Source organism: Salarias fasciatus, chromosome 15, assembly GCF_902148845.1.
Source record: "Salarias fasciatus chromosome 15, fSalaFa1.1, whole genome shotgun sequence".
Classification (NCBI taxonomy): domain Eukaryota; kingdom Metazoa; phylum Chordata; class Actinopteri; order Blenniiformes; family Blenniidae; genus Salarias; species Salarias fasciatus.
Window position 1 is genome coordinate 11,283,848 of NC_043759.1, and position 24,335 is coordinate 11,308,182.

At 45.1% G+C, this 24,335-nt stretch overlaps 1 protein-coding gene across 8 annotated transcripts in view; it reads right to left on the reverse strand.

Moving 5' to 3' along the window:
• The window catches only part of sash1a (SAM and SH3 domain containing 1a), a 141,681-nt gene that overhangs the window by 19,641 nt on the left and 97,705 nt on the right, over positions 1 to 24,335 (reverse strand). For 4 of the 8 annotated variants that reach the window (XM_030110928.1, XM_030110927.1, XM_030110925.1 and 1 more), the window contains exons 2-8: positions 15,921 to 16,049; positions 7,873 to 7,923; positions 7,714 to 7,763; positions 2,999 to 3,039; positions 2,777 to 2,866; positions 2,575 to 2,687; positions 1,126 to 1,224 (exon numbers count right to left, since the gene is read on the reverse strand). In XM_030110928.1, the coding sequence (XP_029966788.1) occupies positions 1,126 to 1,224; positions 2,575 to 2,687; positions 2,777 to 2,866; positions 2,999 to 3,039; positions 7,714 to 7,763; positions 7,873 to 7,923; positions 15,921 to 16,049 (573 nt within the window). Of the gene's footprint in view, positions 1 to 1,125; positions 1,225 to 2,574; positions 2,688 to 2,776; positions 2,867 to 2,998; positions 3,040 to 7,713; positions 7,764 to 7,872; positions 7,924 to 15,920; positions 16,050 to 23,270; positions 23,882 to 24,335 lie in introns of those variants that run through there. The other 4 variants (XM_030110926.1, XM_030110929.1, XM_030110930.1 and 1 more) reach the window with 4 other exon arrangements.

Consider the following 24,335-nt stretch of genomic DNA (forward strand, 5'->3'; position numbering starts at 1 on the left):
TGACAATGCAATTTTTTTCTGTCAAAATTTCCTCCATGATCAAGTGATTTGCTTCAATAACAGGACACAATTGTTTTATATTGATCAACTGAAGGAGCATAAAAAGGCAAAAGCAGTAGAGAGTAGAGTCAACAGAAAGCAGATAAGCAACATGTGTGGGATGTTATATTGAGGAAGCTGGAATTTTCATGTTTGCATAATCTGACTTCCTGTTTTAAAGTGGGTCAGAGGATGGAGTGGCTTGAATGTAAACTATTGCTATAAAATGCCATAAAGCACAAAACTAATGGAAAGCTGCTGTGACTAATGTGCCTCGAGCATCTCTAGCAAAAAAAGGAGACATATGGAAGCAGAAACACGCCCGACAGCAGCGAGGACTGGAGGATTGTCACCAAATAAAGAAGTAGACAAAAGGACGTGATTGTCTGAGCTTCAGCTCCATTACTCAAAGCACTGCTCACATGTAGACTTACTTCAACATCTCAGAATATGTGGGCTGGATTTCTCCACTTGGCTTTCCATACATACATTTACAACTGATTGCTGTAAACAGAGCTGACCCGAATTTCCAAAAAGGCCATTTCCCCGCCACTGCAGCCTCGAGCTGTCTTTTCGGGGGATACATTTCAAATGAGATGCCCACCACAGGATTAAACTGCTGAATAAAATATGGGAGAGCACTTGGCGCAAATTGCATATATCCCACTGCAACGGCCAATTTATGACTTCAGCGACACCGATGCTGTTAAGGGTACATACAACACGGCGGAGACGGCGTCTTTGCAAAGGTGGATATACTGTAATTTGACCAATGCATGGAGAGAAGAGAGAGAAAGACAAAGAAAGAAGTGAGGTAAAAGTTGAGCGGGACTTATGATCTTGCATGTAAATTGAGAGTCAACAGATGAATCACGTTAACCACATATCACAGTAAGAAAAACTACTTCAGCTAAATTCTACTAGAATAAAACACACATCCACACACATCCACAGGGAAGAACAGAATTCGCAAAACTCCATCACATCCTCGGTGCCTGAAAGACTTAAAACTGGGAGGTGAGAGTGTTACGAGAGGTGGAGTGACAGGGCAGAGGGTGGGGAGGGTGGGGTCATGGGGGTACTTACGTTGCAGTTTGAGGACTGGTTTAGATTGGGTGCAGATCCATCAGTCCACTCTGCAGAGTCAGTACTGCAGGACTGTCTGCTGCGCTCATACTCCTTCAGCTACATGGAAAAGAAGAGTTTAGAGAGGCAGAGGAACAGGGCAGGGACACCCACTCTCACCTATCATGCTACGGTTCTCCACGAGGGGGGGGGTTCAAAACACATCAGCAGTGCTCATTCACAGTGACGCCAATGTGGTTTCTGACGTCGGTGGTCAGGCAAACAACAATCAAGTACTCATCAATCCATCTCATTGTTCCTCTGATTGTCCAGGTTGCAGCAATAATAAACGTGCAGAAGGAATTATGAGATCCACGTTTCTTCTGCAAAAAGGTGACTGGACTTCTGAAGATGTTCCGCCTGTTACATTAAAGGCTCCATCAAGTGGATGATTTTGATCAGACCTGACAACATCGTTTTGAAGTGAAAAACCTTCAAAACCTGAAGTAAATCCTGCTGCTTTTTAATACAAGAATTTGAAACAATATGACCTGGGTGAATAAGAATCATCACAGAGATAATATCAGGCAAATAGAACTGTAAATTTTAAGATTTCACACTAACGGAGGTCCAGAATATTACAATAAACATCTATGTAATGGATCCCCTTTAGAGCTTTTGTGTGTTTTAAAAAAAAATATGAATTAAGAATGTGCTTTGCGATGTTTTTTTTTTTCACAGTGAAGGACACACTCTACTGTATAACTATAAACACAACACAACATCAACTAACCACAGAGCAAAAACATGATCGGCTGGCAAATGTGACAAAATCAAAAACCTGCGGGGGTAAAATGTAATCTATTATCTTAAATCGTGTAACAGAAAGAAAAGAGATAAGATCGAAGAAACAAAGAAGGGAAAGAAAGATGAGTAAAACGAGAGAAGAGAAAGATCCCCAACAATCAATAGAAATTGATTGGAAAGAAAATTCAAATCAAAATGTGAGGAAATTAAAATGAAAACCAACTCAATATCCACCATGTCCACCGACAGAGAAGAGACCCACAATGCACCACAGCATCCCAGCAACAGATGGAGCCACTGAGCAACTACGACCATCAGCTGTTCAAGCTGATCAACACACACACACACACACACACTCCAAGAACTGACACCCTGAAACCCCCAGACTCCTGAACCTTTGGACACGCCGACTGGTTCGGAGTTTATGTGTGTGTATGAGTGTGTGCGTACAAGGATGATAATGCGGGGTTAAAATATGACTATTGTTGACGTTAGTAGGAGTGAGTCATTTTAGTAAGAAAGGAAAATGGAGCACGAGAGCAAAGAACTCCAACCAAACCCAGAGGGAAGTGAGTGCATGAGAGGCGTTACGAGCTGAAACGGTCCGAGCTGTTTGAGGGGGGGGGGGGTGTCGAGGAAAGTGAAGAGAAGACTCCTTCCTACCCGAGCCAGAGCTTCTTCCACGGTGATCATCTTCTCCTTCACCATCATCATCAGCTGGATCCGCTCCTCGTCGCTCATGGTGATCTCGCTGGCCACGTAGCCGATGTCCTCTCCTGGTCGGGTTGAGGAGCAAAAACACGCAGAGCGGTGAAGCCGCGAACATTCAGCAGCCCGATGGAGTCGAGAGCGAAACCACACGAACCTTTGGATGTCTGCCGGACGACAGGTTTGTGCTGAGATTTGCGGAAGTTCTGCCAAAAGGATTTATTCTTCTTCTTACTGTCCCACTTGCCTACAGGAAGAGGAGGAACATGTTCAAATTCCAAAATCACACTTAGGCCTTTTTTTATTAATCTGAGCGGGAACTTTGTTAAAACTGTATTCAGACAGTAGGAGACAAAAATGGGAATGCATCCAAAATTACCTCCAGATCCATCTTCAGAGCTGGACTTCTGGAGAGGCATTCTGCAGAAAGAGAAAGCACGAATGAGGGAAACAAAAATGCACAGACTCCTTCAAATCTTATGCCTTATTAGAATTTTTTTTGAAGCCATTCTTCTGATCAGGCACAACTCCTTGCGTATTTTCAGGGAGTGCTGCAGTTTTATTTTTCACCACTTGGGGTCAATGACGACTCTTCAGTGGCTGAGCGCTGGGCTCCTGAGGCTTGAGGGGGAAACAGTAGAGAGGAAAGAGGAGACGTGAAGACAACTGGACGACAACGCCAATTTTGCCATCACAAGTTGCTAAATTGAAAACAGTTGTGATTAAAAAAAAGGGTTTTTATAAAGAAAAAAGTAAAAAACAACAACAACAAAAAAAAAAAACTAGATGAAGGAAAGAGCAGAGAAGCATGTAATGCAGCGAGCAGACGAGAGAAGGAGCCTGGAGGAGGAGAGGAGGAGGAGAAACCACAGGGCAGACTCAGCCTGTTTGTGTTTCCACTTCCCTCCACAGGACAGACAGTCACGAGGAAGACAGAGCGGCGAGAAACGGAGAGATGGAAAATTTCTCTGGAAGAGAATTCCCTGACATGTGTGGAAGCCATCCTAAATAACCAGAGCTAACGCAGAGAAACAAATCATTTTAGAGGGACTCTTGTAAAACATGAACTGCAGTCAACTTCCAATCAGAAAGTCATGTATGAGCGGCCTCACCCCATTGTTTGGTTAATTCGGCAGCGATTTGGATGTTGGCTGACTCTCCCGTGTATTGGAGGAAAAGTCAAACCACATCAACCAATCTAATCGTGTTTTCTTTCTAAAAGAAAAAAATAAAATAAAATCAAAACAAGCAATGCAGCTGTAGCTGTGAGGCCCAGTGTTCAAAGTGACTGCTGAAAACGCAGCAAAGATCAAACCGAGCTGCATTTCCTGATTAAGAATTGAACGAGTGAAGTTAAATGAGTCATTAAGTCGCCACACTGGTATGTTTATGTGAGCGTTCTCTGCAGCGGTGATACAACGAGCAGTGCACGTCTTTTTATTCACCCAGTTAAAAGGGAGGAAATCACAGGGGGAGCGCAGGTATAACAAATGCAAATCTTTTCACTCGAGACCCTCAGAGGCCTATTAAACTAATCTCTCCGCTAAAAGCGCGACTATCTGTCACTTGCCCGCTTTCATATGCCCTTTATGAATCCAGCTGTGTGTGCATGGCCAGTGCACACACACACACACACACATACACACGCAGACACGTGGCTTCCAGTGAAGGAATGTGAAAGTGCGCAACAGGATCAAAACAAGACGAACAGGTCACTTCCCTCTAAGAAGGCCGCATGTTTGTGTGCATGTGCGCGTATGTGACAACATATGTGTGTTCAAACATGGCAGCCCCCCCCCCCCGTCTCACTCGCTCTCGGTGCAATGGGAAATCTTCACACGGCTTAAGCCTGGCTGCCATGGCAACATAATGAGATGCTAATTGAATGGAGGCCTGTATGGTTTGCCCCTCTGCTCATCCCCCTTCCAGATAGGCTAGGGCCAAAGCTAATGCTAATAAAACACACTCAATAGCGGCTTTTCTGTGGCCTCGTCCCCTCCCTTGTCTGTGCTCTATAAATTAACCCCATGTGCCGTGCACGGGCGCGTGCACCCGCGCATATCCGCTTTAAAAGAGGCTGGATATCTTTCGGAGAGCGTGTCGGCCCGGGCATTGTGTGGCTAGGCAACTTAATTGGTTTAACCTTAAATCTCTGGCATGCTTTTCTATTTCATTTCTGCTCTCTGCATTGATGAGGCGACCGTTAGCCGCTTTTATCTGTTCTGCTGGGGAAGATCGCAACTGACTGTAACTTCACTGTCAGTCCATGCAGGATAGGTATAAGCCTCAACACTGTACATCACTGCAACACTGGAAATACTGTGATATTTCACTGTTATAAACCCTGGCAAGCCCCCATACAAAAGACAATATTAAAACTGTTTAAATCCAAGGTACACAACATGCATCCTGTGTGACGGAGCACAATGCGGAGTTGCATGGCCGACCACCTGCAGTCCAATGATTCCTCATGTTTTTGTCATAACAATGAAAGGTTGGCAACGTGACGGTGGAGCGTCCACAGGAGGAAACAAAGGTTGACCCGTTCAGAGGTCACTGGGGGTCACATGGAGGAGGAAGGCAGAGGCTTATATGGCAGGAAGACAGAAATTCAGACATATAAAACACACGCAGATGGAAAACTGCACATTCTGACAGATTTTTCCTGCCGCACGCCCACCTTCGGCTTTATTCAGCACATCACATTTCTACGTGGGCCGATGCGCTCGGCCTCAAGTGATGGACGTGCTGACAAGTTGTATTAGTTTTTCTGACACTGCACCATTATTCTGAACAGCTTCCTCACAGCTTACAATTCCATTTGATTAATGCATAAGCCGGGCTGCCAGTCCCACAGCAGCCCCACTCATGAGAACCCCATTAGTCCTAATAATCAACCATTACTCCACGTTTGCTTTTATCAAGATCAATTTACCTCTGCTGTTAACTTTACTGATAAGCATGTTGTCTACTTTCTGCAACAATACCAGCCAATCAATCACGGCGCTGAGCAGGAAGTCCCAGGCTGGAGCCCCTCGGCCTTCTGAGAGCTCTCTGTCATCACCGGCTACATTCCAGCCATAATGGGAGCTGTGCCCACTTCTTGCCAACAAAGTAACAAGGAGACGCACAGACAGAGGGGCTGGGGTAACCCCTGGATGTAGTCTGGGTAATCTCCTGAAGCTGGTATTGTCCTGCAGAGAGGTGATGACGGAATATCTGTATGTAGACACGTGAACGTGCAAGTGGGGGTTACGTGGGAGCTGCGAGGAATCGGAATCAGATTTCAATCAGGCTACCTGCAAACCCATTCACAATGCAAAGTGGACAATAAGCAACTTGATAAGAGAGGATCGACGGACACTTCACACAAAAATGGGTTATAAATTTAATAAATGTATTAGAAAAACTACTTTCCTCTCAATTTCACTGATGTAAATGAGTTCAGAGCTGTGCCAGAGGATGAAAAGTATGAAAGCAGCTTCATTCAAGACTAGCAGAGGATAAGGCAAAAAAGTCTGAATGCTTGTTAGGGAGAAGATTTGATGAAAAACATGTGAAACATGGAAAGGAGAAAGTAACCAGACAGCCGGGAATGACAAGACAGAGTATATAATACAGCTCAGAGCTCTTGAAGGGCCTCTCTCTCTCTCTCTCTCTCTCTCTCTCTCCCCCCCAACAGCAGAGAAACGTCATCTGGAATCTGGTTCTAATCATCCTCAGCATTCGTCTGTTCAACATACACAGGCCATGGGAAAAGAGATCATGTCTATGGTATGCACTTCCTCTGCCACACGTGCTCCTCACGTGACCATGACAACTCCACTGGGGGTCACCCAGGGGTGCCGATGATCATGTGGTTGGACCGGGGTGATTCCTCCTGATGTTCTCCGTCACACATACAGATGTTGGTGTAACTGTCACCGGGCAGCAGCACCGACCGAGGAGGCGATGCCGTTTAAAAACGCTTCTTCTAAGCTATCTCGTCACCAGAAAACCTTCAAATTTACTGCCGACCTTTGCAGAGACCAAATAAAATGTGCCTGTAAAGGGAGCAAATGGGTCTAGTTTACCATGAATTTGATTCTGTTTGACAGGAGGAGCATTCGAGAGTTGCTCGTTGGACTATTTTAAATCTGTGTAACACTTTGGGACAGTGATCTCATAGTGTGTTAGGTTGGAGAAATGTCATGCGAACAAAATACTTCTCTGGCACAAAAAAAAAAAAGAGTGCACATACTTCAGTGCTACAGGAACCAGTAAAAAGGAACCCCACCCATGCCTGGTTCCATCCTGCTCTTTCGTTCATGCTCTTTCGCTACAATCTCTTAGCCATCGCCCTCTCCGTCTCCCCCTTCTACCCTGCAGGACACAAAGGCAGGAAGGAAATATAGACGGCCCGAGAAGAGAGAATGGCTGCTGGACCCAGAAGGTCACTCGTACCAAGGAGTCACTGGGTTTCCTCTAATAGCAGCAGGAGATCGACCACATCATATCAATGACGTGATTGCAAGTGGTACACATGTGACGAATAACATTCACTGGTGTGCTGGCACACGCTTGCTCATACTGATGACGCATTGATTGTTGTAGCTGCTAATATTTCTGGTGAAAACTCACCCTCACGCTGGTGAAACCATTGTTCCTTTGCTTATGTAAAACACTGACACATAATCGTGCATGCCGGCCTGTCAAGAGTGAATCTATTTCTTTTAATGGAGCCGAGCTGTCTATTGCTCACTGACATGACACGGCTCACGAGTTTTCCTCCTGAGGAGATTTCGTCGAATCCCCACAAGGCGAGGTCAGTTACCGTCTGTTCGAGCTCCTGCATGAGCGATCCATCATTTACATGAACTATGCCTGGAGGTTAATTTGCTCCTCTCCATCTACAGCTGACTGCAGGCAGAAAGGTTAAATGTGATCAATGACTTTGTTTGCAGACCTGAACGGGGCTGATGTGATCCAGACACACACGGCACCGCAACCGCGTCTGGACACGCAACAGACACACTTTTCGATCCAAGCATATTTCATGCGTCCGCACCGGTTACGGTCACGTTACAGTTGAGAAGCGGGGAAAGAAAAACATACTTTCTGTCCGTTTCGGGAGTCGACACCTCGCTGCTGAAGCCTAAAGATTCCTGAAAGCAGAGATGGAGACAGGTGTCAGATTGACCTTTGCTCAAATCCAGAATAAAGAGGCAGATGTTATCTTTTCAATTGTTTCACAGGCACGATCTTTCTGCTTACCTGGATCTCATTTCGGAGCAGAAGTGAGGTGCTGCTTGGATCCTGTCTCTCCTGATGAAAGGCAAAAAAGAGTCAGGCGTCAGCATCAAACAGCAACTTCAGACACAACACCGAGAGGGCATAACGACTCTAGGCTGAGAAATAAATACAAAGGAGCAGGTAATTAAAGAGTGTCAGAACTTCATAACTGGGAAAAAAAAAAGTAGTCCGATTCAAACACACCTGCACGTTAGTGAAAGCAAACACAAGCACGTGTGTGTGTGTGTGTGTGTGTGTGTGTGTGTGTGTGTGTGTGTGCGCGCACATCTACAAAGCAACCCTCAAGTCGTAACTTGCAGGAAGTACCCAAACCTGCCATACTTGTTCTAAACCGACTCGGTGCCAGTGGGAAGTGGCAGAGTCTTGACTCCTCCAGCAAAAAAACGAGGTACCATAAGAGCCGGCTCCATGAATTCCTCAGAGTAATAAGAGTAAAGGCAGAGTAGAGCCTCCCTCTACTCAAAGCAAACACCTGCTGGTTTGTCTCACATCATTAGAGGACAACGCACCGTCTTTAACTAAATGAACAGGCAGCATGAAAGACAAGCTTGTACATAAAAAAAATATATATAAATACTATAACATATCACACAACTTCACACTCCTCATGCATCTGCAGCTTCAGCTGGAGCGTGTGATTATCTGAAGTCAGTCAACAGCCCTCAGGGACTGGCTAACCGGTCCAGGTATTTGGTGTTATTGTGTGTCTTTGAGTTGTCAAGGAGGATATAACTTGACTCCTTGTGCTCAAATCCAGTTTGTGCAAAAAAACCCTTGGCTGCAGCCAAGAAGTAAACAGCGTCAGCGCACGTCCTCGGGGGTCAGTGATCGGCGTTTCACAATGTGGCCCAGACCACAAACCCACCGACCTCACCCCGGAGGCAGACATCATGTCAACACAGCTAATTGCTAGAAGTCTTGCAACAATGAGAATTTGGTGACTTTATTCGAATGTGTTAATCCTGACATGACCTCGGGGGTAACTAAGGATAACCAAGTCCCCTGTAACCTGCCCCTCAGTGACGTTACCATGAATAGGAAAATGTAAAACTGTGAGGACTCGAATATTTGACAACACAGGGACATTGTTAATAATACAGAGGTATTTTTATTCATGGAGTGTTCCTAAAAAAACATTCAAAGGGAAAAGGCTAAAAATTGAAATAACACTGGTTGCAACAAAACAGACTGAAACTACGTGCAGGTGCAGGAGATGTTAAAATCAGCTGTAAAAGTGAGTGATCTGAGTAACAGCTGAATGCTTAATGTCTCATAATTGAGAATATTTTAAGCATATTTTCAGGACTATAAAAGGAATTGAAGAGAGTCTGCAGAAGGAGGTCATGCAACCGAATTCCTTAATCAGGTGTAAAATAGGGGAAGACCTGAGCAATGACCTCTTGCTTATATTCTTTTTCTTTTCTTTTCTGTTTTTTGAGGAAGTTACAGAGTCATTGCGTTACTAAAAGTTTGCCAGAACCCAGACAAGAAGGCATAACCCAAGAGAACTTCCTGCTTTGTGTCTGACATTTAATAATATGCCAGCTGGGGAGGAATTAGAGGAAATGTCATGTTGGAGATGCTGATATCACACTTCTGTGTTTATATATGTGCAAATTAAATGTGGTGTCACAGCTTTTAAGGATGTGTTATTAAGACAAATGACTGCTCTCTGATTCTCTACCAAACCGGTGTGTGCTCTGCCCAGAAATCTTCCATTAGTGAAACACAAGACCGACTGTTTCCGACTCATATGAGACAATACGTTTAAGCCAAAGTTGAGATAATACAAATGTTCTTCATCATGTTAAGAGAACAGGTTATCTTATGGATCAACACGCTTTACTAAAGGAGTCCACATCATAAAAATAGGTCAGCGTCACAGGACGAGGGCCAACACGTGAATGACTTTCTGAAAATTCAAGTGAAACATTGTGCTACTGCCACCAAGAAAAGATAAATAGACGTGGAATTTCCCCACCAGGAAAAGCAGGAATAGGAAATGTGCTGGTATTGAGAAATGAGCATCATCCTTTGACACCACACCCTGATATTAGATTGGAGGATAAGAGTCACAGGAAGCTGAGTGCGAGGGGCTTCCTACAGTTACTCAGTCAGGCTTCCTAATCAAGGAGACCTTCAGTTTAACCTTTGCTTTTTCTTGAAACGGCCTTCGGGCAAATAAGCACAAGTCTTCTGCACTGTCGAGTTTCAAAGGGTGAGTAAAGGAATGAGTCAGGAGTGACATAACCTGCTATGAGAGCTCTTAAAGCGCCTGAATCCTAAGACACAAATGAGTAGAGGTCTTGAAGTGCTGAGCCGGCAAAACCCTCCAAATTAGCCTAAAGCCTACACTTATCACAACAGTAATCAACAAACAGGGCGGACCGTACAGATGTCAGAGAAAACAGCTTGCCTGTCTCCATCCTACACATTAACTTCAGAACTAAAAGTCCGACCAGCGATATGTGCTTGTCTGTTACTGCGATCAAGCCAAACGGGGGCAGTTTCCTTATTCGGTAAATCAAATCATGCCGGAAAAACTTTAAAACAATTTGTCAGTCCCAGGGAACATGACCATTCCCATAAGTCACTGAGCAGGTACCTGAATAAGGTCATAAAGGCATTTTCACTGAGCCTGCCAGGCGATGCAGAGAGAACATCTGGGACGGGACTGTTTAGATTCTTACATTCTTAAAACAAGCAGCTCTGTTTAAACAGCCAGATTGTGCAGACTATTGTGCACTCAGAAAATCCTACCTTAAGGGAGGAGGGTTTGCTTAAACAAGGTGTGTGCTCGCATGCACGGACACTTTCAGAGAGGCAGCAGCAGCAGGCCGGTTCTGCTATCAGATCCTCTTTGATGGCTTCTCCAGGCTGCAGCTACAGTGGAGATATGCCAATCGCGCCAGCGGGCCACTGCAGGCAAGGCGCCAACGGGCTGCAGGGATCACTTCAGAACAGCTCAGCGCCCAGCAAAACACACACATGGCGGATAGAAACTCTTATGTGGCTCCACACATGCCACCACAGACATGAAGTCAGACCGAGGAGCGCCGACACACATCTCGCCTCTGCTTCCACAGAGGAGACAAGGCGGCCCTCTGTTCCTCCCACTCATCCTCGGCTCCCCGGCTTTCCCTGTGCGCGAGTGCATCTGACACAGAGGAGGGGCTGGGAAGGCGAAACGGCGAGGAGGAGATCGGCAAAAAGCAAACAAGACAAGACCCCGTTCACTTCCCAGGGCATGTGAGATTGATTGAGAAATTTCAAGCAGAATTCTATGAAGGTAAACTTTCCTCTGTCAGGCATCTGCTTTGCGATCACAGAACCATAAGGGAACAGTAAGGGAAGTTGAAACTGCATCTGACACAGTTTTTGAAAGAGAATTTCAAATCAATACATTTTTGAGGGGAGTTTGTGCGTGTGTGTGTGTGTCTGTGTGTGTGTCTGTGTGTGTGTGTGTGTGTGAGTGCAAAGCTTAGATCTCACAGCCCGCTCCCAGAGGGGGCATGTTATCCTCTGCTTGAACTTTCCAGCATCATCTTGAGATGCTGCCCTACTTACCCAAAACTGGCACGTTAGCATGTGAGCGTGCATGTGTTTATATCCTCCAGACGTCCGCGGGGGTTGTTTGTGCGCGTTACGCCGTGTGTAAGGACTTGAAAGTAAAAATGAAAGACTGTGATTGCTTAAGTGTGACTAAATCGAGTTAAAACTAAAAAAAAAAAAAAGAAGAAGAGGGGGGGGACCAAAACTAATCAGGATCACGATGTCTGCAGACAGAGACTCTAGTATCTGAAATGACTGAACTCCTAACACACTCACGTTTTAGAGAAGTGCCTGTAATCCCCACCAACACATAGCTTCCCATCATTAACCCAGATAAATACCACTGAGTTCTGCTTTGCTGCGGCAGGGCTGAAAGTAAAACCAGTGGCGGTACAGAGGGGATGTTTTTGATTCAACTTAACTGACTTTTCTAAGAATGAAATTACCATGAAACTCAGAGGATATGCTACAGAAAAGAAAAGCTGACCCAGGTGACTCAGTCGAGGTGAGCCAGCAGGTGAGGCTGGGTGGGCGAGTGGGACGCCGCCGGGTTGGGCCGAGCATGCGGAGGAACTGGCACGAACCGGAAAGTTGGGCGCACACACAGAGAGGCGTTAGGGGTAAAACAATGGGCATGGCGAAAGCCAGCAGAACTGGCTCATGCGGAGGATCCAGCATGATGTTTCACAGAGCCACGTTCAGACAATTCATAGTGCAACGCCAGAGTCAGACAACCATGAACACTTGGTAAAAACTCTGTCTTCGTGATTTAAACGATGCCACTTGAGCGCATGAATTAGAGTGTGTGTGTGTGTGTGTGCACATGTGCGTCCGTTTAGCAATAGTCCTCGCTGCTTCTTTGCTGTACAGCATTCCTAAGACTGGAGGATCATTGTTGATTTGGTACTTCAAGACGCATACCAGACTTATTACAAATTCCAGTGACAGAACTGCAATACCCACCACTGACAATAAATAATGAACTAGAACAACAAATCTACCAAAAAGGTTATGCCAATAAGTATGGCCTGCCAACGTTTCTGACAGTAATCTTAGAGCAACAACGTACCCTGCATGAGCACGCTGAGTTTTTATTTTTCCACAAAAAGGCTGAAGGTAGAGACGACAAACACGCAGCAGAATTCACAACAGAGTTTGTTTATTTCTCCACACTGTAGCTGTAACCCAGCTGAACTGACCCACTTTGAGGAATAAACTTCATGCAAGCTTTAACACATTACCCACACTGCCTCTCACCTCATGGCGCAACTAAACACAAGCCCGCACTTGAGTCTTGACCCCCAACTGTCAAGCTGCTCAGATAGAAAACGATTACAGAGCGTGCCCGAGGTGAGCAGATCAGTCCTCCACCAGCTGAGGCGTTCCGTGTCTTAAAGAGTTTAGATCATGAAGCCAACAGAGAGACAGACATCTTTGAGGATTTGGACCGCCTCAGAGAGTGCATCTTCGAAGCCTCTTTGTTTATCCACCACAATTTATGTTTAAGATATCATCACAGGAGCTTGCTGTGTCTCATAAATGTTTACAGTATAAAGATTCGGCCAATGCCCACAAATGTCAAAATGAGCCATCTTGATTTATACTTGGCCTGTTCCTTCAGCTCCATTACTGCATGAAGAGATGAAGATAATACATACGAAGATTCTCTCCTGTGGCTGAAAACAATTACATTGTGAAGGGATTCCTTATTAAGAATACATGTCTGATTTGGTATAATTTCAGATTTAGTGCAGTCAGTGTCAAGCATGACTGCTTCCAGGCATAAAGGCATTACTTAAGAGATTGTATTCACTTGAAATAAAAAAAAAGAGCAAAATTCTTAAAGCATTTTATTTCTATTTCAAATAACTCAGTGTTCACTGTACCTCACTAAAAAATGCAGAATATTATTTACTAAAATAACTAGTTGAACTGTTTTCAAAATGTCACATTTTGTAAGCCAACACATGAACCAAAAGTCAAAGAAAAAGCAACATTTGACTGTAGTTAAGTTGAAATGACTTACGTTGACAATTAAACGGTCCAACAAAAAATATGACTACGGCAGAAAAGAGACATGAAAATGGATGAAATAGAATTTGTGCAAGTTTGCTGCGATGGAGATCAAATCAGACATCCAGGATGACAATCTTATATCGAAAAATCAACCTCTGTTTTTCAAACCCCATAAAAGCTACACTTGAACTTGGGAGCTAAACGTGTGGCTCTAACCTCTGACCCCCATTATATCAACTGCTGAACATGTTGCTCCGCTTCAGTATTTCCTGCTCGGCCTTATGCATCATCAAGTTAATGTGCCAGCGAGACACATTCACACTTATCCATAGGAGAGCTGGGAAGCTACGGCACGGCAGCACTAATCCATACCCACATTACCAGGGGGGATGTTTGCTTAGCTCTTTGTGCCCGGGCAGCTGGCAAAACTAACACCAAGATGTATGGAAACAATCGAGCAGGAAGTATTTGTATGGATAGTTATCTCCGAGAGAGCCTCCGTCATCGGCGCCTCATAAAGAGGGGCCGTGTTTTACCACGGCGGAGCAACTAAAGTGCTCGACAAGAGCGAGCAAATGTGTAAACGAAACAAAAAGTTACACTTCCCAAAAAACAAACCACTGGAGAACCCAAATCAACAGCCTCAGCGTCAAGTTAAAAGCCTTTTGGAGAACAAAAACTCAAACACGTGATGAACAGACAGTACTCTTCACACACTGCGAATTTCTTCGTGGATTTTTCAGAGCATTATACCGAGTATGCTGTTGGAGGTAGGCTAAAAAGAAGAGGTTGTGCCTTGGGGTCAAGCTTTAAGTGACCTTTAACAATGATAATTTCTTTGGGAGTCCAGGAACAGAGGGAAACACTGAGGTGACTTTTAGATTCGTTTTGTGGATTCATTGAATCAAGATGATCAGAATTGACTCAGTAAATGTTATTAATAATAATCACACAAGGTCACAAAAGTTGCAGTGCAGGAGATTATTTCTAGAAGTCAGAACACACACACAGCAACTAACCTATTAGTTTTTGCATAAATTATAAGAAAAATGAAGTGAAAGCAGCGTGTGTGTGTGTGTCTAAAGGCAGCTGATTACTTTAGCACAGTTCCATATCCTTCCAGGTTTTCCCCAAATGTCATGTCTCTCCAGAGTGCCACTTGCTAAATGTCTCTCCGTGAGCACGGCTCCTGGACACGGTGACCTTCTCTGAGCCATGTGCCGTTGGTCCTTGGGGAGAAGGCCGCATTATGTTGGCCCGCTGCCAGGTCTATCTGGACACACTTCACAAGATACTCTGACATTCATTACTTTCTTTGTGGCGGGGTGTCAATGCGCTGTCCGCTCTCACTTCATGTTCATCGAAGGCTCATCTGCTCCGTCTCACTTTGTGTGTGTCGAGCAAAGGTTTCACAAAACCTCTCAGCGAGTATTGCCTCGGAGGTGAAATTGTGTCCAAATCCATTGTATCCTCAAAAGCGGGGGGAAGAAAAGACTGCAGGAGACATAAACCATTTCCAAAGACTAATTTTAGAGGAGGACTACACAGAAGACAAGTCAGAGTTCAATCCATACCGAGTGGGTTGATCGTGCACAGTTGAGCGCTCCCCATAAGGTGTTGCCTGACCTGTGTCCCTTCCTTCCAGTATTTTTCTTCTCCTCTCCTAGATTTTGCTGCCAAACTTTGCAGAGTGGCAGGACAGCTGCAGGCTCTCACATTCTCCACTCCTCTTCGCTCCCCTCATCCTCCTCCTCCCTCTCTCCTTCCCTATTCATATTCCTGTCCTCCTGCTGCACGAGGCTTCAGGCTCAAGTCCCAGTCAGCTCCCTGCTTCTTCACAGGCTACAAAGCCTGCCCACATTGTTTCCCCCTACATCTGTTTGATATCCTCTGGATGAGACCTACCCAGGTAGCATTCATCACAATCCTGATAGGAAAAGATGGATTGATTGGTTTGAGCTAATATCCCTGCGGTCATTAGTATTTTAAAATCCGAGCGCCTTACTGTACACTCTCTCTTCTGAAAACTGCGTGTCCTCACTGGTTTCTGAGTTGCTCTGCAGCAGCACCAGCAGCATTCCATCACACATTTCCTCGCATCTTGGCAACCAGAGGGGTGCCCCACTACCCTACATCCTCCTGAAAGGGGACCCCTCAAACTAACCCCGGCACTTCCAGAACACCACTGTATTCACAACCAGGAAGGGCGCACTGCCTGTGAGGAGAGCCTCACACTCCAGCACACATTTGTTTTCCTCCCGTCACTGTTTTTTCCTGCCAGTTTGTTCACCGAGAGTGGGAAGAAAACACACTGAAGCAAAATTTAAAGGAACAAGTGTATGCTGCATTAGCACAAGACAATGAGCCTTGTGTGTGTTAACTGTTTGAGTCTATACGACACTGCCAGGGAGAGTTATTTGTGTGTGAGAATGTGTACGTACCAGGTCGAGCTCCTGGGACACTCGTCGTTTGCGTAGCTCCTCCATGCGGTCACTGACGTCGCTGAAGCAGGTGTTGTAGTACTCAGAGTACTCTTGGGCAAGGTCATCTATGTTGCCCAGAGAACCATCCTGAAGACAAAAGAAGAGGACAGACTTCAGTTAATACTGTCAAAATATTAATGTTGCTACGATAAAAACAAAATGTTCGGGCACTTAAAAAAAAAAAAAAAAACCCTTAAACTCCCCAAATTTCTCTCAGCACCATTTCGTCAAACCAGCGTCGCAAACGGTTTAACTCGTCTCATAAGAGAGATGTATAGGAAAGAAGAGGCGTTGATTTTGGCAAGCGTGCCAAAGACGTGATAGTGGCACAAGAAGACAAACACAATCACTCATCCACTTCCCACACAGACATAACAAACCCAGTCCTTTGTTGCTTTTTCAGCAGATGTGGCCACATTTCTGAAATTGTCTGCACTTTTCTTTCCATTTATGTTCTCTGTGCAGTGTGCGTGCTGCGAAAAAAACAAAACATGCATCTGGTTCGCCAATCTGACAATGTACTCGAAAACAAAACGGTTGACAATGCTCCGAGGTAAGCGATCTGATTCCTGAGGTCATGTTCTCAAGTCTTATCAGCTTCTATTCTCAGTCTGCAGGCAGGCCGCAGTTTGTTCCTGGGTTTTGTCTTCGTCGGGGCTCGTATCGAGGATGCTCTTTAGCGCATTCCCCAAACTCCAAACCAAACACATTTTTCCGGCTCGCTGCCGTTTAGATCAGCGCGGTTCCTGCCTTTGTGAGGAAGATGTGTTTGGGGTTGAGGGAGGAAGCTGTGCTCCAAACAGTAAATTACTTAGCGAACATAACATTACGCTCTTGGGGGCAGGGAAATCGAGGGAACGATGGTTTTTTTCTCAGTAAGTTAGTTTGGAAATAGACCGACATAGTTAATGATCATCTTTGCACCTGATCATCTTTAAAGAACCATGTTTACGAGCTAAAGGAGAATAAATGAAAACTAGCGAAGTTCAACCTTCTTTGTATGATGTTAGATAGAAAATCAACTCCAACTCTCGCCTCGGTAGAAACGTCGGCCGTCCTGGCAATGATGTCCCGACTGCTGAATATTCATCAGTGTTGATCTAATCTGTGCCAGGCAGACAGCTAGCATTGAGTCACTGTGCAGGGTCCGAACAGTCTCTCTCAGTCTCTGTCTTTCTCAACCGGACTCCCTATCTGCGTGCCAGGCCGCAAATGAAAGGATCTCTGTGAGTGCGAGTTAGCGTGCCACACACACACACACACACACACACACACACACACACCCATACATTCACACGCTGGGGTAGAGGACTTTCTTCAGGACCCGAGTGTCTCGTCGGAGGGGACACGCATTAGCATGCACACGCACGCATGCAGGGGATCGCAAAAAACATCGAACCAAAACAAACTCGGACGTGCCGATCGCAAACAACACAGCTTAGTGGGCAGAGTAATGAAACTGTGATTAGCTGTGCGATAAACAAATCACTAATGAATCAAACACGGGCTGTCTGGAAAGTACGCATGCTGTAGGTTGACTTTGGTCTGTCCTCCCATCCTTTTCTGTTCAGGCCAGACATATGGTTTGAGATGATTGAGGATCCCGATGGGAGCGCTCTCTGAGCAGACACATGCTTTCCTCTTCATTCCTCACATTGACTGAAAGCACGTTCTCGTTACAGATATCCGAAATGTTTTAATCACAGCCGACTGGCAAAGGCTGCGCTCATCTATTTGTTAGATCCGGACTATGAGGACGAAATCTATCCTAAGATCATACAAACGCCAACATGATGGAGCATCACTGCAATCAGTGTTAATGGAGATGGATTATTTTTGGGGGGCACAGCAGAGCAGAGAGTTCAGTGAAATTGAGCTTTTTTCCTTCTTCCAGGAACACAGAAAACAAACATTCGCTGCACACAGGTAAAGTTGCATGTGGTTCATGGTTCTCAAATAGATTCTGACAGTAAGAATCCACATGTGTGCAGCCATTCGTGTGTGCACAGATAGGTGGGATTCCTCCAATTCCCCAGTGACATTAGCTCACGGGCACCGAGCACAGCTGACCCCCACCGCTCCGTAAGGCAAAACCTCCCCCGGTCTGGTATGCATAGCCACTGTACGGCGGCACGTGAGAGCATGTGCAGAGGGCGAAAGCACCGCCAGTGTGACTGAACGGAATCGAGACAGGTAGAACCAACGCTGGATTTATCAGGCGTGTCAGCGCTTGAACAAGCGTTTAGTCCACTTTCAGAAAGGATCTGTCAACGTGGGAGTGAAAGGTGAAAGAGCCGACAGTGGTGTACAACTTCAGCTTAGGAATTGGGGGGGGGGGGGGGGGGGGGGGGGTGGCAGCGAGTGGAGACTAGACAACTGATGATTTGTGTTCGGAGCGGCTGTGGTGTGAAAGAGTGAAACATCTGGAGTGTGGGAACAGAAAACCTTCGTCTATAGGAGACTAAGAGAGGATCAAATCCCTAAAAACCTCTTTGACCACATGCTAACAGATAAAGGTAAACAATTACATTTACGAGAGGACTATTCCAGCCAAACATTTCCCTCCGACGAGTTTATAAATCAATCTTAGATCATTTAGAGACCCGTCCAGCGTCACGAATGTTTCAAATAAAAAGCAGGTGACGCAACAGTCACTCCACCCTGGCTGAGAGGGAAGACAACTCCCTATTTTGACTGGAACAATGGCAACAAAATCCTACACCAACTGCAGGACGATGAGTGGATCTGTGTTGATTTCCAGTAAAGAATGCGGCTGTATCATTTGTAACCAAGCTCAATACAATGTTTCTTCTACGAAAAGGGCTCCTCCCAATGTACAGCACAGCTTTACAGAGAACAACTATTGCATGTCACTTCTAAGACTCCCAGTGACTCTGAGGAGAAAAGTTTGAGTCTCAAAACCTGAATTCTTTGAAATTGCACAAGAGCAGATTTCTATTTCAGCAGCGCGTGATGCAATTCCAGCTGAGATATTTACACAGATACGTGAATGCACGACCGCTACGCAGACGTGGAAACGAGAGCTATAAAACACATAAACAGCATCCATACTGAAATATACATGGCTGGTTCACATGCGACGGTAAACAAGCTGTGAAGATGAGAGCGGACACAGTCTCAAGGCCCAGCTGCCTTTGGTCAAATGACTGGAATTCTTGGCATTTGCACTGACCCAAATGTTTGTCTCAGCAGACTTTCAGTAAGTCATTATCGAGCAGCATCCTTTTAATGAGAAGACACGGCAAGTTACTGCGACGGGGCGCCGCATCTTGTGTTTCCAGGAATCACAATTACTGCTAACATACAGAACAATCTTCTGCTTTTTTACCTCTGGCCAATCGGATGGAGCCCCTACTGCACAAAATACACCTGCCCTGCAGGTAGATATGAGTGTCTGAATTCACAATGTGTGTGACAGACGGAAAGAAACAAAAATAGAGCTCAACTGGTGTAAATTAAGGGGCAAGAGAAAGAAATTAGGTTAAAATGACCATGTAGAAGCTATAAAGTGTGAGAACACAGGTTCTCACCTCGACTCCATCAAGCCATAAACTCCAATTCCTATTACTCAATAAACTGTAATGGCCCCCATGAAAAATAGGTAGACTGAGAAGATCTTGTAAAGTTTTATCTTCTTTGTTCCATGAAAACTATAGTGAAGGTGTATTTAAAGAATAAAGTGGTGAACTTGTCTTCTCATATTAAAAAAATATATCCTGGGTCGACACATTTACTCCAATCTTCATTTTTTACAATAATATTTAGCTACACAGACGTTCTAATATGTTGAATTGAAATGCATTCATAAAATAAAGTAAAAGAAAAAAATCAACGCCGAACTGAAATCTCTGAAAGACACTCCAGTAAAGCTATCTCTTGTGGCGCTATTAAAAATTCCACGGTCGGCAAGCACGGCAGAGGGCTCGAGTTCCTATTCAGGCTCAGGAATCTGAGCCAAGATGATCAGCTCATCTACAGATCGAGTTACACTCCGTAACATTTTTCACATCATGATGCAAAGTGACTCAAAGAAGGTGCGTGTTTTGCTAACTTGAAAAAAAAAAAAAAAAAAAAAAAAAAAAAAGGACATGAAAGGTTTCAATCCGTGGATGTTTGTTCTGTACTTTCCTTTCAGCTCGCACTCCTTTTGTTGGACATGCCCAGGGTTCAGCTGTGCCGGGGTTGAATTGTGGTGTACATTGCATTAACTATTGTTGCAGGGACGGCCTTGTGACTCGCCGTTCTCTGGAGGAAAGAACAATGTTAACAGTTTACAGCGGGGCCTGTGGATCTGATGTAACGTTAGAGCGTCAGAGGTGCGATCACTTTCTTCTCGCTACGTGATCTCAGGACTGGAGTGGCAGATTGAAATCTCCACCGACTGGCTTGAATGGTACTGCGGTGACGCTTTGTACTGAAGGGAAAACGCAGAAAACATGGACACCTTATAGGTAGCAAGGTGAAATGTAATTACTCTGCCAAAGTCATAAGTAATTGTTCTGATACTCCACCCTGAAATTCACCAACCGAAACACAAAAGATGGATGGAGACAGTTAAAAAAACAACTGCTGATGTAAAATGTTGTTACTCAGCCACAGCTGGTCCTGAAAACTGTTAAAGGTAGAGCAATATATGATTCCACAGGACCAACAGATGTCTGGCTTTAACCTGCAGCGTTTGGCGTTTGAAGCCAACAGTGGGAGGCTGTTGAGGTCGGCGGGACCAGGGGCCGCGGCTCACTCCTTTCAGAGGGCTTCCTCAGGATATCCGTGGCTTGAGCAGAACAGCGCTTCGCCATCCCAGCAGAGGAAACCTGCCAGATCTCTGTGTGACCTCAATAACGCAGCCGGCCGGGGAGGGGGGAGCGCAGGAGAAGTGAGCAGACTTACACTGGGCAGCAACAGGCAAATATTAGGCTTTTATGAACTGTGCAAGAATATAAATTCAGTTAGCAGAGCAGAAAAATACCAGGACACATGCAGCTCCTACATAGGGAGTGTTTTATGCACTGAAGGATCATTTCATCCAACCATATGTCTCGAAATCAATAATCATGTCTCGAGAGCAGCGCTGCATCCTCGTGTTTACAGATGAACCTTCCGCCCACGCTGAGCAGAACGCCACGAAACTGTGTTGGAGAAGAGAAGGGTTCTCTGCAGGCCTGTAAACTGTTTCCATAAAGCCTCGACTCAGCGAAGGCAGGGGAACTTCTTCAAAGTGGGAAAGACGGAGCTTTAAAATGACGCCACAGAGCCAGATCAGTGATCTCAGCTCATAGTTTTACTAGGGAGACAGACTGAAAGTTAACAGCTACATATGTCCCTCTTCTACGCTGCACTTTATAATCTATAACAGCTATTTAATGAATACTGTGGCCAACATAATGTAATAGAAACAAAACTGGAATTTAGATTATGTGAGGGACGTGAACATCAATATGGATCCATAACTCAGAAATAAATGCATACGGTGAGACAGATCAGACTGTTTTTATTTCAATTAGCCATCAATAAAGACGTGTAGCTCAGAAGAAGGAAAAAAGGATAAAAATCCCTCAACTTTCCAGAAGTGGGGTTTGAACTTTACAGAAGCGGGGATCTGCAAATCTATAACTAGTATACCTCGTGCACCACACTTTCCTAAACTACTTTTGAATTTTAATTAGCTGAGGGGCTATTTACTCTGCCTCAACCACAAATAAATGACTGGCCTTCTTCGGTATTCATATTAAACACATTCCTCCACACGTTGTGTGTATGGTTAACCTCAGAGTCAGGACGCCCGCGGAGAAACGCTGCACACCGACTTAGCCTTTGATTTACAGTCAAAACATGACAAAAACTCACTTTGAAAAGTTCAACCGGAGACGACATTATGTGGAAGAACTCTCTGCTGTGTGTTTTAATAATTACCTGTGCCGTCCCTGGTAGACGAAGAGGAGCTCTCAACTTTGGCTTTTTGTGTTCAAACATAAAATACAGCAAGCGTGTCAACCAGATCTTTATCAGGAGTGATCTGTAGGGGCATGTCGGCCTGTTCTCACGTGAGGGAAACCACAACCAAACGGATTTCTTCTCACGGGGACAGTGAGACATGGCGGCCGTGAGGCGGGCCTGAATTTAAAGGGCAGATATCACCGGCAAAACAAAAGCCATTGAAAGTCAAAGAGCGTCACTTTTATATATAGAACAACCATTTCAATGCACCAAAGATACGGCGTTCTTTGTGCTTACAATGTGTTTCAAGATAAAAACTGACTCATATTGTGAAGACAAAGTTCACTATAAAGGGCAATTTGGTTAAGACTTCGATCTGCAAGCGTCACTTTCTTGCCATTTGAACCACTGAATGAAATTAATTGGGTTTGACTAATTTTTCTGTCTAAAAGATAATTAAAGTTGAATTAAGTGACCCTTTTCACATTGGATGACAAATTTCTGACATTGTAATACAGAGATTGAGGAACCTTTATCAAAGAGTTTGTTGAAGGTAACTAAACTTTTGATAGAGGTTAAGTGTGTTTCTGTTTCAGTTTGAAAAGGGGAAAAAACAACAAGGATGAGCACTGCCCCTGCAGACATTTGCCTCAGGGGCAATAAATCCAGATAAATTGCCTGGATAGAAGCCAGGTCTCCCACCTAGTGTCAAGGAGGGAGGACACACACACACACACACACACATTTTCAGAGCCAGACTAAACCAAATTAACACCTCGGGCTTAAAGCAGACTAGAAGTTGCTGCCATGCATAAGTCAGGAGATCAATCAGATTCCTCCATCCTGTAAAACTCTGATGATGTTGTAACAAAACGAGCTGTGCTGCATGCTGTCACCACTGTGCCTCCAGATTTACGAGCTTTTAAAAAGTACAAACACGTTGAGCACGCAAAACCCATTAACAGAAGTTAAAAAGAAGCAAACCAGATTCTTTACTGAGCCAAGCTCACACACCAGAATATAACATTTTAAGAAATTATTTAAAAAAAAAATCTTAAAAGCTCTGAGAAGTAAGTATGGAAGTCCAGGAAATACCACCCAATAACAAACGCACACCTGAGTTACAGAGGGTTAAAACTCGGGATCAAATCCACTCCTGGACTGTGTGAACTGCTAAACCACCTGAAGAGACCACCAGCAGAGCTGCTGGGTCAGACTCTCACTGCGGGCCTTACAGACGCGAAAAGTGTTGTTGAGAAGACGAGGGTAAAAAAAAAAAAAAAAAAAAAAAATCAGTTTGTTGTGATGCCAGACAGCAATCGCGTTATCCCCCCCTAACTAGAACCTTACCAGCATCCCCATCACGTCCGTCCACAGCTGGGAAAAGCTGTCGGAAGCGGCCGCGCCGTCTCCCCGAGGCTCATCCGAAGACGCGCCGGTCCCCTGATCCTCCTCCATGGCGTTTAGCGAAACTTCACTCGACAGTCAGGTCTGGACGGCGCAGAGGCTGGAGTCCGAAGCCACGGGCTGAGGCCCAGTCGTAAACAAGATCTCCGTGCCAAAGCTGCTCCTTACAGAAAGTTGCCCTTGGCGCAGCGGCGGACGGCTCCAGCATTGCTTGGCACGATTAAAAGTTTCACGCGCAAACTGCGTCCCGACATGTTAACGGGACTCCCACGGCGAACTGTTTGATCGACTTAGATATTAAAAAGAAGAGGAAAAAAAACAAGATAAAGACAGGTGGGCCTTGTGTTCTGTAGACACACAAGTGATCTTAACCCCCCCCGAGCGGGCTGGTCTCTGCTCCGCAGCCGCGCCGCGCAGGTCCGCTCCCGGGTGTTCACCGAACCACAACACCGGCAGGGAAACGTCCTCCAGGTGGGTGGGGAGGGGAGGAAGAAAAAGTTTTCGGAAAAGTTACTCAAGTTCCTCGACGAGCGTCAAAAAGGTAACTGGCAAAAGTTGTGGAGCGGGCACACGAGCGCGTATTTCCATTAAAAAAAACAGCGGAGAGAGAGAGAGAGAGCGCCGGGAACACAGAGCTAATCCTCCAAACAGCGCGCGGCGCTGCGCCTCCCCCCTCGCTCTCTCTCCCCCTCACTCCACCGAGCTCTCTCTCCCCCTCACTCCTCCCAATCCCACAACACAGGGCAGCAAAACTCACTGAAGAGTCACACGTTTCTTCAAATAAGCAGCTTCCTTTAGTCTGTTAGAGTTGAAGAAACAAACCTCTTGGATTGTTTTTCATTGCTAATATCGATGTTTTGTCTTAATAACATCTCCTCTGGTTGGGTTTGTACTCGTATTGAGATAAATGGATCGCCTAAAAGGCATAACTGTCATAATAACAAACACTGTTTTTGATCCACTGTGCACATAAAACTCTAGAGACAAAAGTCTTATTCAGGCTACATT